At 31.9% G+C, this 13,710-nt stretch overlaps 2 protein-coding genes across 3 annotated transcripts in view; one reads left to right on the top strand and one right to left on the bottom strand.

Annotated features, from left to right (window-relative positions):
- Window positions 1-13,710, bottom strand: part of LOC108969787 (ribose-phosphate pyrophosphokinase 2) — a 26,165-nt gene that overhangs the window by 3,198 nt on the left and 9,257 nt on the right. For both annotated transcript variants that reach the window (XM_018934709.1, XM_018934710.1), the window contains 2 exons: window positions 7,551-7,649; window positions 423-547 (listed from right to left, as the gene is read on the bottom strand). In XM_018934709.1, coding sequence (XP_018790254.1) covers window positions 423-547; window positions 7,551-7,649 — 224 coding nt within the window. The remainder of the gene's footprint in view (window positions 1-422; window positions 548-7,550; window positions 7,650-13,710) is intronic.
- LOC108969789 (sperm flagellar protein 1) lies at window positions 3,163-4,219 on the top strand. Its single transcript, XM_018934711.1, has one exon. The coding sequence runs from the start codon at window positions 3,245-3,247 to the stop codon at window positions 3,956-3,958; it is 714 nt and encodes a 237-aa protein (XP_018790256.1). The 5' UTR covers window positions 3,163-3,244; the 3' UTR covers window positions 3,959-4,219.

Consider the following 13,710-nt stretch of genomic DNA (forward strand, 5'->3'; position numbering starts at 1 on the left):
AAACCTTCCATAGGATTACTAACAAACAAACACTTAATAAAAGGGCTTTTTTAGGAATTTTTCGGCCATTATTCGAATTTTTCTCGCCGTAAAAAYCATCTTTGAACTTCAACGAACATTTAAAAATAATAATTGGCCAAATTGGTCCAAGCATTGTTGAGTTATGCGCTTAGCAACACATTTTGCGATTCATTTTTATGTTATAGAAGATAAATAAAAAATTATAAATTAAATTAAAGCAAATCTGGTCTAAAAATTAAGGCTTCGCACAACTCTATATTGTTCACGCTGAAATTATTTCCGGGAATCAATTCTAAATTACGGATCTATATATTTGGTATTTGATCATTTATAAAATATTATCTTAAATAAATATAAGAAGGTGCTTTCAATATTTTAACATTGAATTTAAAATTACTTACCGTTTTGCTCCACCAGCATCGGGTGATACAATAATAGAATTCTTCCACTCTGGTATATTTTCTTTAATCCATTTTAGGACTGCCGGTTCCGCATACAAATTGTCAACAGGTATATCGAAGAATCCCTTAAAATTATAAAAAGGATAAGGTATATTTTTATTTGGGACACAAATTAGCTTTATTTCTAATAAGTAGGAATAGATCATTACACATACATATAGTATGTAGTAAACTGGGGATGAGGTAATTCATGAATCGATTTCCCTATTTTCGTCAACAAACTAAAGTATTTCCTAGTTTATATCTAAGTTAACTTAGTTTGGCTAACGTGTCTTATATATGTATTAACTGATTTATATGGCAAAAAGTGAACCGGATTCATATATTATAGCAGAAGTGCTGAACACACTTTAACTATAATATCACACTATGATGATCGCAGATTAAGATAACTCAAAAATTGGTTAATATTTACGGTAAAAAGTTTTCCGAAGACACTAAGGTTTCGTATTTTGTGTTTGGAGCGCAGATAGGTTATTGTCCAATTTCAATCATATTAAGTAAGTGGTGCCGCTCAATGAGGCACTTTTTCGTGAAACCTATCTAGTAGTTTCTGCAATTAGAGATTTCGCCTAAAAGTGAGCGGTGCTCACTCACTGCCTAATTTTTACTTTGATTCGTTTGTATTCCTACCATACCATATTTACTTTAAAATTAAATATGTAAGGCGGTTTTCTTTGTCGAATTCTCGAACTTTTAGTAGTTTAATACATGACCAACATACTACTGTATATATTGTTCTCAAACATGGGTGAAATCTGTTCACTTCTTTCGTTAGCAACAAACTTTAATGAAAACATCTTATTCAAAAGGTGATTGTTTAGAAACTAAGTTTTAAGCTTTCTCAAAAATTACTTGTTACAGAGCTTCATGAGTTCCAAACTAATAAATTTAACAGCAACCTTGTTAGCAACATCGCAGCTAAACATGGTGTGGGTATTTTAATTATTTAATAATAACACGTTCGTTGGCTAAGGTCGCTGACCGAATTAATTCCCTTACGACTGATAACAATTTCAATGGTGTTCTTGCTGCTCTGTCAGTGAGTTAAACACAAAAAAGTCTTCTTGTGCTTCTGCTTTGTTCATAGACAACTTTCTCCTTACTGCTAATGTCTTTACAATTTCGCTTCTGAGGCTTATATACTATTATATTACATACATTAATTCGATTAATGACCCGAACGATAGACAACACGTCACTGAATAAATTAAATTTTCCTCGGTATGTACTCCGGGTCAAACAAGTTTTTAGAAGAGGAACTAGACAACATATGACAAATTTCTTCTGAAGGCAATTAGCAGTGATGCTTTCTACCATCATCTATCATGTTTTCACCTCAACAGGAAATCAGCTATTTTATATAAAATATATCCTATCGAAATTTTAATTATTATTAAACAGATGATTTGAAAATGATTGGTTAATATCAAATAGTAACTTTGAAGATCGAAATCGATTGGTACTTGTAGATACTCCAAATTTGACGCTATGCATGCCTAACCGAGCCTTAAGTCTGTTAACGAAGAGTTTTTTTTAAGAAAAACAGAAAAAACAAATATGGAAGGGCTAAGTTCGGGTGTATTAGAACATTTCATACAATTGCAACTTGCAAATATCAAAGACGGAAAATTTCTTAGGTGCTGGAAAATCTTTGTGTTAAAAAATGTATTAGACATCTATTGGAGGTACAATTAATATGCCACAGACTAATAAAATGCTAGCAGGGTTTCATCATAATACCTCAAATATGGAATAGTCAGCGGGATGTTCGAAAATCTTCTTGTTAATTATATAGGGCTATATTAAGTTTTCGACCGATTTTATCATTTTAGGCATAAAGATACACTGTTATGAGTAAAAAACCGCTCTCTCATTTTCATTGAGATAACTGGCATCTTTATATTAGGTAAATGAGAGTTAAGGGAATGTTTGGCTCTATTCAACTCATTTTTGACACAAAGGCCTATTATCAGGAAAGTTTTCTCACCGAATTTCAATTATACATATATCACGCACAATGACAGATATTTGCTGTAAAAAGTAACTAGACATATGGGGCCAAATATTCGGTAGCTGGAGGCTTGAAGAGGCTTCGTCAAATATTTGCAACGGCTCCTAAAAAGTCCTCTCACATCATCTCAAGTGAAAAATTTATATCTCTAGCGTATTTAGGTATTGATTTATCGCTTCCTATTTCCTCCATTTTAACACTGTCTGTAAAGGTTCTTATAGGATTTATCTTGAACGAATTTCGTTATTTTAGCTTATCATTTATATAGGTATATATAACTCTGCATCAATCTGGATTTTTAGGTGAAACAAAAAATCCGTTGTGTGAACAAAACTGTTATACTTTGCAGCGACATGCTGCAAGAACATAAAAATCAACATTTATAATATACATGTGGCAACACCATGATCTATTACTTTTAAAATGCAACCGTATGCTATCCTGATGTTGCCTTTAATCGTATCGTCGCTTTACACTGACATTCGTTTTGAAAAGGCAAGGCATCAAACACTGCAACTTTGAGTTTATGCTTTCTTCTGTAAAAACCCGTCAACGAGTAAGGATCACTACATCGTAAAATCCTTTATACATATCTGTGTACATACATACATCACAATCGCTTTCCTATTAAATTTATTTTGAAAAGGAGGCATTTATAACATTTTCAAAAAATATATAAAAATCAAAAAGCAATATATCTAATAAATTAAATTCTAAAACTAAAATCATTATTTATCCGAAACTCAATATGCCAAAGAGATTAACTGATGAAGAACTTTCTGAGCTTAAAGTATGGCTTACTGATCAACAAATTAATCCAAATAAAATGCACCGGGAGTTTTCGGATGCAGTTCCAGTTGCCAATTTATTGAAGAGGTTGTATCCCAAGTTAATCGATTTGCATAACTATCCTTCACGAAACAACACTCAACTAAAGTTAAACAATTGGGAAACTCTCAATTTTAAAGCTCTCGGAAAAATAGGTCTACAACAAACAAAATCCATGTTACAAAAATTAGCTGCAGGAACGCCTGGAGCAATAGAATCGCTGCTTTATGATATAAAAATGCAAAGCAAAGCTAAACAATCAGATAGAATTGACGATCAAGAGCTAGCTTGGTCGGAAAATGATGATATCATTGCCGTCAATGTTAGTAAAAAAATTGGTGATGCGATCGTTCAAGTGCCTCAAAAAATGATTTTATATTCGATATACGAGAGCGCTATTCGTGAATCTCAGGCAAAAGACTCTTATTTGAATGCTGCTAACCAAAAAATTGCTCACCTAGAAAATATATTAAAACTTAAAGCGGAGCGCATAGAAGAACTGTGTGCACAACTCGCAAAAGTATCGGTGCGAAGTTTGATAAAGCAACATAACTTTGAAAATTCCAGCCCAAAGTCTCTTCTTAATTTTGATAATATTGAAAATGAGACAAATAGCAAAAACATTGACTACTAAATATTTTCTATTTGATATACCAGATGTCATTTTGTGATGTGTCAAAATCAGCCATGTAAAGTATATATGATTTAAATACTTGTTGAAATACATAAATAATATCATCTATACACAAACATATATATATATGACATTTCAAAAAAGGTTTAATTAACAATTGCGTGAAGAATTAGGAAAAGAGAATACAATAGCTGAATAAATAGATCTTAGTCGTATTCAGATGCAAACGATAGCTTGAATAAAATTTTGTTGAAATCGGCACACACTTTCCTCTTAATTCAACTTTGGAATAGATATTAAAATAAGCCGGGCATCTACTTATAGTTTAAAATTTTTGGGATAGTAGGCGTCTTTATATGGAACTCCTGGACCAAGTCGAAGCGGACCATAACTAAATATGCGTTATAGTGATGTCGGTTGCCTCACAAAAGAAGTCGGGTATGTACTTCAGGGTGTTATAAAACTTGGCAATATTACGATTCTTTTGGCGCCGATTTGATGGTACGGATGGATAGAGGAGGTCATCAGGATTAAAAAATTTAATATACCCTCCTCAGACTCATAGTTTTCGAGATATTTCTGTTTAAAGTTCAAAAATTTGCTCGTTATTTCACTATGTTTAACCCACTTTTCACAAATTTTTTACACTAATTGTGTATTTTTTAAGAAAATAAATATATTTTAAATACTATTTTGCACAATCAAACTTTCAAGAGATTTGTGTGTTTACATTCATGCCAAGTATCACTGTTGCCATACTTTGTGTCCTGAAAATATAATCAAAAATCTGTTTCATATTCAAAATGAAATTTTGTTTCATATATTTTTGTATATGGATTATAATAAATAGAAAAAAATTATTATAGAATTAGAATTCAAGTTTTTCAGTATTTCTCTCCTTTTGATTAATATAGGTGATCGATCGATGAGGGTTATTTTTTTTTAAGGCGCGGCCGAAGGCCGCCAATACAGAAAGTAATTCAACACAAAAGAACTATGAACACCCCGGTGTTGGACCGGCCAGGGTTATTTTTTTTTTAAGGCGCGGCCGAAGGCCGTCAGTGAAAAAAGTAGAATACCCCGGACCGACCTTGGTTATTTATTTATCTTTATTTATCAAATAACATAAGATACAAATACCATTTGTACTATTTTCTCCATATATGTTAAACAGAAAATTTTTTGATATTTCTTTCAAACATAATATGTGGCAAAATTGGTATTTGTCATGTCATGAAAATAAAAATAAAATGGGACTGAATTGCATATATAATTGTGGAGCTTTAAATACAAATATCTTGTAAAATATAAGTCTGAGAAGGGTCTATGTGTATACATTTTTTAATCCAGAGATCATCCTCTTTCAGATTATACCCTCAAATCGCGGCGCCAAAAGAATCGTAATCATACCCAAAACTTTAAAGAAGGGCTAAGTTCCGGCATAACCAAACATTTCCAAGGGATAAAACCAGGGAAGTTCCTTCAGTTACATAAGGCCTGTTAGTTATATGAGGTCTAGGCCAAGTTTTCATGCGATTTTTATCATTCTCAGCACAAAGGTGCACTGTTACTAGAAAAACACGCTCTCTCAATTTTATTAAGCTAACTCACATATTGGCCGAAATATGCGGTATACAGTCTCCTGGAAATTCTAAAAACTTTATATTAGATATATGGGTCGAAGAAAGTATTGACCCAATTGGACCCATTTTTAACAGACATACTCAAAAGGATTGGTTCGATTTGAACAATTTTTAGTCATAAGGTCTCAAAGGTACTATTCGTTCAAAAATTTTATACTGATACTTTGACTAATCCTACTCTTGCGTCCTCGTCGCGCACCCTGGAAATGTAACTCTTGTTTTAGATGCGGTAGCTAACCCTTGCGGAGCGTGGAAAGAGAAGAAAACTTCAGCGGAGCCACTCCATCACATTCGGACGTCGGGCTTAAAATAAGCGGCTCGCTACATAAATCTGTATAAAACTTTTACTAGTCACATAGCGAAGTTGTGCGCTGTATAGAAACCACTCCCAATGAAAAAGAAACAACAACCTCGGATGAAAGAATACACTTTTGATAACGACCACAACAAACCGGCCTCTAAATTGGCAAGGTGCCGATGCCCAGCTGGTTGATGTCTTCGTAAAAGTAAAGGCTAACATCACCGTCGTCTAAGAAATGCGATGGACGGGACAAGAACGGAGACGAGTTCCTTGTGACATTTCCTACAGAGAGAAGTACGATATGACCAAAGATGCCTTTTAATGATGCTTAAAACGACTACCCCCGCCACGACATACAAATTGTGCTTGGCGATTTTAACGTAAGCCTACATGACGAAACCTCCCCAAATGAGTTGAGACTGATCGACTTCGTAGGGACCCGAAATATGATTGCATTTAGTGCTAGATACCAGCACAAGAATATTCATCAAACCACTTGGCTGTCTCCTTGACGAGCTCGGAGGGTCTAACATCGACTCGGACTACTATCTTGTTGAAGCGCTTCTGTCAACGGTCACCAAAGCATCCTTTTTGCATATCAAAAAATTGTTGTTGTTGAAGAAGTTTTTAATAAGCAAAACAAAAAAAACTACGCAAAAGACGCTAAAAATGTTGTTCCTTGGGCTCAACATCGTCATCATCCAGCTACTGCAATGATTTGGTGGATGCCTCTTGTAAAGGCGTTTGTAAAAAAGGGGTTTAAACTGAGGTTAAAAGTGTACCAGTAGGATGTTTTAGAAGGCAAGCAAAGGTTGTTACATCAAGGCACAACGCGAAAACCTTCTTGCAGTGGCGTCGTATCCAAAAAATTATTTTTAAATACATAATATACAAATTTCGCTTCAATCAATTATTTCCTTCCCTTAAAAACATTCTCAAAAAATCGATTTTTTTGAAGCTTCCAAAGCAGGCTCCCCCCTTAAGGTTTCTGGTGTAATAGTTGGAGATGATTGGCCGTCTGCGCGTGCTGCTTTGGTTATTGGAGAAGCGTTTGAGGACTGGTGTGAAAGTTTTTGAATACAATTTTGTTCCTCGTTCATTTAATATATGCATTACTAGATAAAAGTATCTTTATATGTATTATAGTTTAATTTTTATAACGGCTTGAACTTGTAATAGGAACTATGGCAAGTCTAAGTATATAATTAGCTTCAGCCAAAAGAAAATCATAGATAAATATTACAATTATACATTAATTATTAATATGTGCGCTTATGTTTCTAGGTAGTTTTTTTTTTTATTAAGGTTGCCTTACGCTAATATTAGTTTGGGTTTATTCGAAAGGCTGAAAGAAAGGAGTTTGATTTATGTAGCAACATAAAAAAATAACACCCACTTATTCCTACGGGATTTTAAAACAGAATTATTAATTATTTTGTGCATCAAGCCGGTATTAAAACTTTCCATAAATATAATTCTATACAATTTACATTTATGTTGACGACGACAGAGACGACTGAAAAATTCCTAATTCAATGTACTAATTCATCATAAGTAGTATATCTGTTTCAACTATAACCAGCAGTCAGGACTTGCCTAAGGTATACTAAAATTGTTGAAATGTCGAAAATTTAAATCTTTTACTTACTTGTATTTGTGAGGCATGTAAATCCATGGTGATGATATGGTCAGCTCCAGCTACAGACAACATATTTGCGACTAGTTTTGCAGATATGGGAGCACGACTCTATTAAAAATAGAAAATATAAACAAATTCATAAGCATACACTTTAGTATAACACGTTTAGTTTAAAATATAAAATTAGTTCAAAAACTATTCGCTCATTTTGTACTGAGACTAAAGTCCTGATGAACAATTTTGGATTAATTGTCCAAACAAACATAAAACGAAATATTTAGTTACTATAAGTAATGGTTTAAGTTTTACTTAGTAAAACTGTTTTGTTACTGACCTAGTCCTCAGCGTCCAAACGACAAAATCTGAACATAAAATATTTTTTCTTATACAGATGGCAATATTTATCGTTTGCTAGAATATTAAAAATAAATTGCATATATAAATACTGCTTGTTTGCTGCGAATTGTATAATACCAGGAAACTAAAAAGAATCGGTTTGACAATGAAGCAGAAAGAAACTCAATGATTTAGTATTGGAAGAAAACACACAAATAGATAAGTAATAGAAATGCGAAATATTTACAGCATTTTCAAAGGCATGCATGTATTTTTTAGGATTGCATATTTTATCTTAGTGTGTTTACCTCCTCCTCTTTTGACTTCAGAATCATCATATACAAATAAACATCCCGGTAGTTATTTTTACTAAATTATCTTCGATGCATCTTATATATATCTATACATGTAGATGTAGTTTCACCCCATTCTGGTTTATTTCACGCACAATAAATGGAGCGACCGGGTCCACGTTCTGGAAGTATATAGCCAATGTGATTTCGCAATTTTCTCTCGTATACTCAAATCAAAAGAGAGCTTTTCTAAGTAATTTTCCTTACTTCAGGAAATGGATGAAATAATTAATTATATGTAAAGAATAGGTTGGGGCTTGCACAATTACAGACCTAACACATTCTATTGACTACCTCCATATTTCCAGTATAAAACATTTAAGGGTCGCACAACGAGCATATTTTATACCATACATTCTTCCATTCCATTCTTCGACTGTTGCACATTGCGAAGAGCTAAAATATTTTTTAAAATATGACAACACCTCTTCAAACATTTCTGACAAGTGCTTACTACTGCAAAAAGCAAAAGGCCTCCTGCCTTTATTTCTAAATTATATAACTTTTGCATTATAATTGTTTTCGCTGTAGTGTGGAATGCGCCGAATGTGCTGATTAGAGCATTTAGTAATCCTTCATATTACACATTCTGTCCTTTACGGCCCATATTTCACCGGGAAGATTCTTTTAATTGGAGCCTTCTTTCACACTATTTGTTCGTTATGTCATAAAAGTTGTTGGAAGACGGTAAATCAACCACCGCTCAGTCAAATATATTGTATTTCTGATGTGAACCAATGTCGACTATGTTTAACTCTACAAGGTCTTCAAACTCGCTGTCACCCTCGTCACCATAGTCCGAGCCAGAGTCTCCTATAAAGGCTCTGATTCTCTGATCTTGATATCTGAAGTTCAAAAAGATTGCATATCCGGCTATCGTAGAAACGTGCCAGCGAACTGGTTCCAGTAGCAATATTTATTATGCTTGAATTTTTTCGTATACCATCATATTGCAAGCAATAATCTTCTAACCCGCGAAGTAAATGCCATAACTTTGTAGCTTTTCCAAGCGTAAACTTTGTAAAAAATATATCAGTTACTTTATTTGAGGGTCACAACTTATGCCAGAAATCAAGAGATGTACAATTATCACGTCGTTGGAAGTAAAATAGGTAATTTACCTATTATTTACATTACTTCTGAAAAAGAAGCGGACGTTTTGAAGTTCCACCAAAATATTGAGAAATTTGAATCCGTTATACAAGATTAAAAATAAATATTGAAATATCCGCTGAAAATTTAATAAATCGGCCATATTTTCTAAATATTTCGTATTTCTACAATACAGAGCACTGAAATCATTAAACTACGGCTTTCCGTTATCTCATTTCTTACTATGTAGCATAACAGAATACTTCTTTATTTTAATGTAAATTATACCGGTATTTACCAAGCCCCGAATATCAGTTATCTTTCCGTAGTTACTGTAATAATAAAAACGTTTTTTTCTGCTGCATTTGTGGTGAGTTTACTTGAATTTAGAGCGAAAAGCTATTGCAGATCTTAATAAACAGCTTATCGGCTTTATTTCGGATATTCTATCAATGAGAGGAATATAAAAATCTGAAAAGTAACGACACATCATTCGAGTGCTGTTAAAAGTCTAAAATGCACTGTGTCCCTTAAAATTAATTTTGAGACTCGCACATAGACTTTTACTTAAAAATCTTGGAGCCAAATCAGGTGAGCATGGTAAAGAGATTCGACATAATATTATGCAAATTAAAAAACGCTAAAGTGGAAAATGGTCATCAGCAAGACTTGCTGATTTCCGTTGGTCGAATCGTCGAGAAACTCCAAAAAAATCGATATAAAAAAACTACAAAATAAATTGAATTTTATCGCCTTGATATTTCATTGATATTCTTAGAACTTGTACTCTAAATTTTATAATTTTTTGTTTACTTTAATAATACCCCTTTTGTGATTAAATGGACTTTAAGTTGAAAATCTATTTGCAGTACTTGCATACATCTGAACAAAAAAAAAATATAGTCCACTGTTATTTCTTATATTTTTTAATATCTCTTCAAAAGGAATTCCGATTTCGAATAACGTTAAATATTATATGCAATTGAAAGTTTTAACTTTAATAACATTTTTCGAAGCGTTTGTTAGGTTCTAATCAATCAATTTGTTTGAAATTTTGTGAATTTTATTTATATAATCTCTAATGGCGAGAAGAGATAATTTTTAAAAGTACTGAAAATTCGAAATTTTTTAAGTCAAATTTTCAGTACGAAGTATTAAAAACCAAGATATTATTTGAACATAGCAACAATTATTTGAATTGTCTCGAAAAACAGACAACTTATAATTTGATATAATGGGCAAACCGCTTTAAAGTTGTGAAATCTAATGTAAAAAGTTCATAATGCAGGTATAAAAATCGACTTGAAATCCTGACGCAATATTCTTGAAGTTTTTATGTAGATTATCGAATAGTATCAACCCTTATTAAAAGTAGGTGGAAACGTCAAAATGAGGCAACTTGTTGAGAGCAGTTGTCTACATTTTTTGCGAATTTCAGAGTTTGATTATAAAAAAATTTGTGTGCTAATTTACCAAAATTGAATTTTTTTTACAAAATCTTCATTCTTTTAAAAAATTTATGATTTTTTCCAGCATTATTTACTTTTTGTACTTATTTTATTTTTTTAAAGAATTTACATGGCCTATTGGCATTATTAAAAAAATATTTATAATTGCAATTTTGCGATAAAAGTTTAACAAAGAATATACGACAACTGATCTTTTACTAATACAACAATTTATACAAAATTGACCCGAATTGTAATAAGTATCGTTCATAGAGTGCGAATATATTCAAAGAAAACTGATACATAGTACGTAATTGATTATGTGATAATAATCTCCCATGTGACCTTTAGGGCAGACTAGACTAGCAAAATAAACAAGCTACAGATTACGCATTTGCTTTGTACATACTATATGTACATATTTGTTTAATACTCTTTTCATTTGTTCTTAGCATTTCAAATTTGTTTTATAGATTATTGAGCAAACCATACATACATACATATGTCTATTTAATTGAATAGCTAAATATATTACACTGTACTAACAATAACTAATCACCCCCAGTACGTTGTTGAAACGGTTAATCTTCTTAAAAGAAAGAAATTTCAATAATAACTTTTCATTCAATGATTAAAAGTCACTATTTTTTAATAAAACAAATAATAGTTCATGATAGTCAAAACATTACCCCTTCTACTTAATTTAAGGGAGAAGTAGGATATATTCGTGTAAAACTAAGGAAGAGATTTAAGATTTTTTATGAAACGGTTAAATTCTATTACTAAAAACCAGTAGTAATTAATTAATGACATTGAAGAATATTCTGTTAAAATTCATGTAAAAATATAAAAGATAAAATATAAAGGAAAAATCGACTAAATTGTTATTGTAGAAAAAAGTTATTAACAAATTTGATAACTCTTGTAAAATGTTATTAAATGTACAGAAATACCATAGTGTTCAAATTCGATCTGTCCCAGTTCTTGCTCGGACCAGGGTTTCTATGAGAGTGGCATTATTAAATTACTATTATTATAGCAACAAATTATCAAATATAATCGCACTTAATCGGATCATTCTAATTATGATAAATAAAACAATTAATTAAATACAAAAATAACTGTTTTAATTTTACTAGATTTTAACCTTCCCCTTTTTTTTAATTAAACTCATTTTTATACTTGTAAAAATTATATAAACTATGAATTCTTATAAATCGATTATTAGTAAATAATTTTTTTAAATTGTCAATCAACTTGAAAACTGTGGTATTTAATTCGCAGGATTTTTTTAATTTCACCACTTAATTTATATCAATCAAACGATTTTAAATTCTAATCAACGTGTTTTGTCTTCCATTGTTTAATGTTTCATTTTCCGAAATTTCAAATTATTTGAACATAGCCTCTCAAAAAAGTAAAGGGTTGCTATTCATGTTATCAAATATGATGGATTAAGTAGCAATGATCTGCGTTTTTACTGAAGTTATTGCTTGTACGGCATTGTACTAATATTTAATCAGGTTAATAATAACAAATCTTGCGATTAAGTATTAGTGATTATTCATTAAAGTTATGCCACTTGCATTTGTTTAATTATAAAAATTTATTTCTATAAGACAAAACAAAAATTAAGATTTAATTTACAAGTGTTACAAATTTAAAGATCATTCAAAAAATAAAGTTTTTATTGCCCAAGTGTAGGCAGGTTTAATTGTAAAAATGTGGTTAATATAGAAAATACATTGTTTTGCTATAGCTAACACTTATTCAATACTGGGTCTTCCGTGTTGTCTATTAAAGCCTGACATTTTCGATGGCAATTTGCAACTAAATTTTCGTAGGAAGCAACCTACAGGTATCTTGGAGTAGCCAAATGAAATCTTTGGTTGACATAAATGCTTTATTGATATTTTGGCTTTCATTAAAGCCCAAACTTTCTCTATTGTATTGGTGTTTGGTGACAGAGATGTCCGATCTAAATTAACAATATGGTTTTCTTGTTTCAGCTTAGTAAGTCTATTCCTATCTTTCGGATCATTGTTTCCTTGCTGTATCAAATCATGATAATTTTTTGCCGTAAAGCATTTCAGCTGATCATTCTAACGGCATTTATGTCAAATCGACAAATCCATTAGCAAACAAGCATCGGTAATCATGCACCTTCAGAGGGTTCTTAACACTCCTTCGGATAAATATTTGTCCTATTATTAGCCAATCACGTTTCAAGGGGTTAAACAGTGCAAAAGTTGACCCATCATCGGTAAATACTACATTGCTCCAATCTCGGTTGATGTTTTCCAGCGCCCAATGCAACCTTTCTTTAATTTGTTTTTCAAAGTAAGAGTTTGATTCAGTACTGCTGTTTTAATGCAAGATTTCTGACGTCTTTCCCGTATTGTATTTAGAGATATATTTTATCTCTTTTTAAAGAAGTGGTTAGTATACGTTAGACAGTGGCTTCTTCTCAAAAATCAGAACGTTAGCTTCTCTGTCCCCTTCCTGGCTTGCCATCCAAGTTTCTAGTTCGTCCATAATAGCCATACCATTTCTTCGCAAATGTTTAACTCGTATTTAAATACTTTACAGTTTAGATACACTGCTTCAAAGTGTTTTATAAACTGTGCACTGATTTTTCTTATTTCACGGCACGACGCGATATATTAAGAAGATCGAAAAATCGGACGGAATCGTACGCGTCAGTTATCGCAATTGAACTTATGTTAGGAAAATCGTTTTTTGTATAAAATGTTTAAGCATAAAGGAATAAAAACACAAACAAAAATTCACCACAATCAAAAAAACGCATTGTTTAGAAATAGATGGTGTTTTCTATTACCAGTGGACTAGTTATTAGTGGACTTGAGTTTAACTGTAAAAAAAAAATTATGTTAATAATTCTGCAGTTTTTGGTTGGATTATTTCACTAATTGTTGTAAA

This window comes from Bactrocera latifrons, unplaced genomic scaffold (genome assembly GCF_001853355.1).
Source record: "Bactrocera latifrons isolate USDA-ARS-PBARC rearing strain unplaced genomic scaffold, ASM185335v1 scaffold_265, whole genome shotgun sequence".
Taxonomy (NCBI): Eukaryota; Metazoa; Arthropoda; class Insecta; order Diptera; family Tephritidae; genus Bactrocera; species Bactrocera latifrons.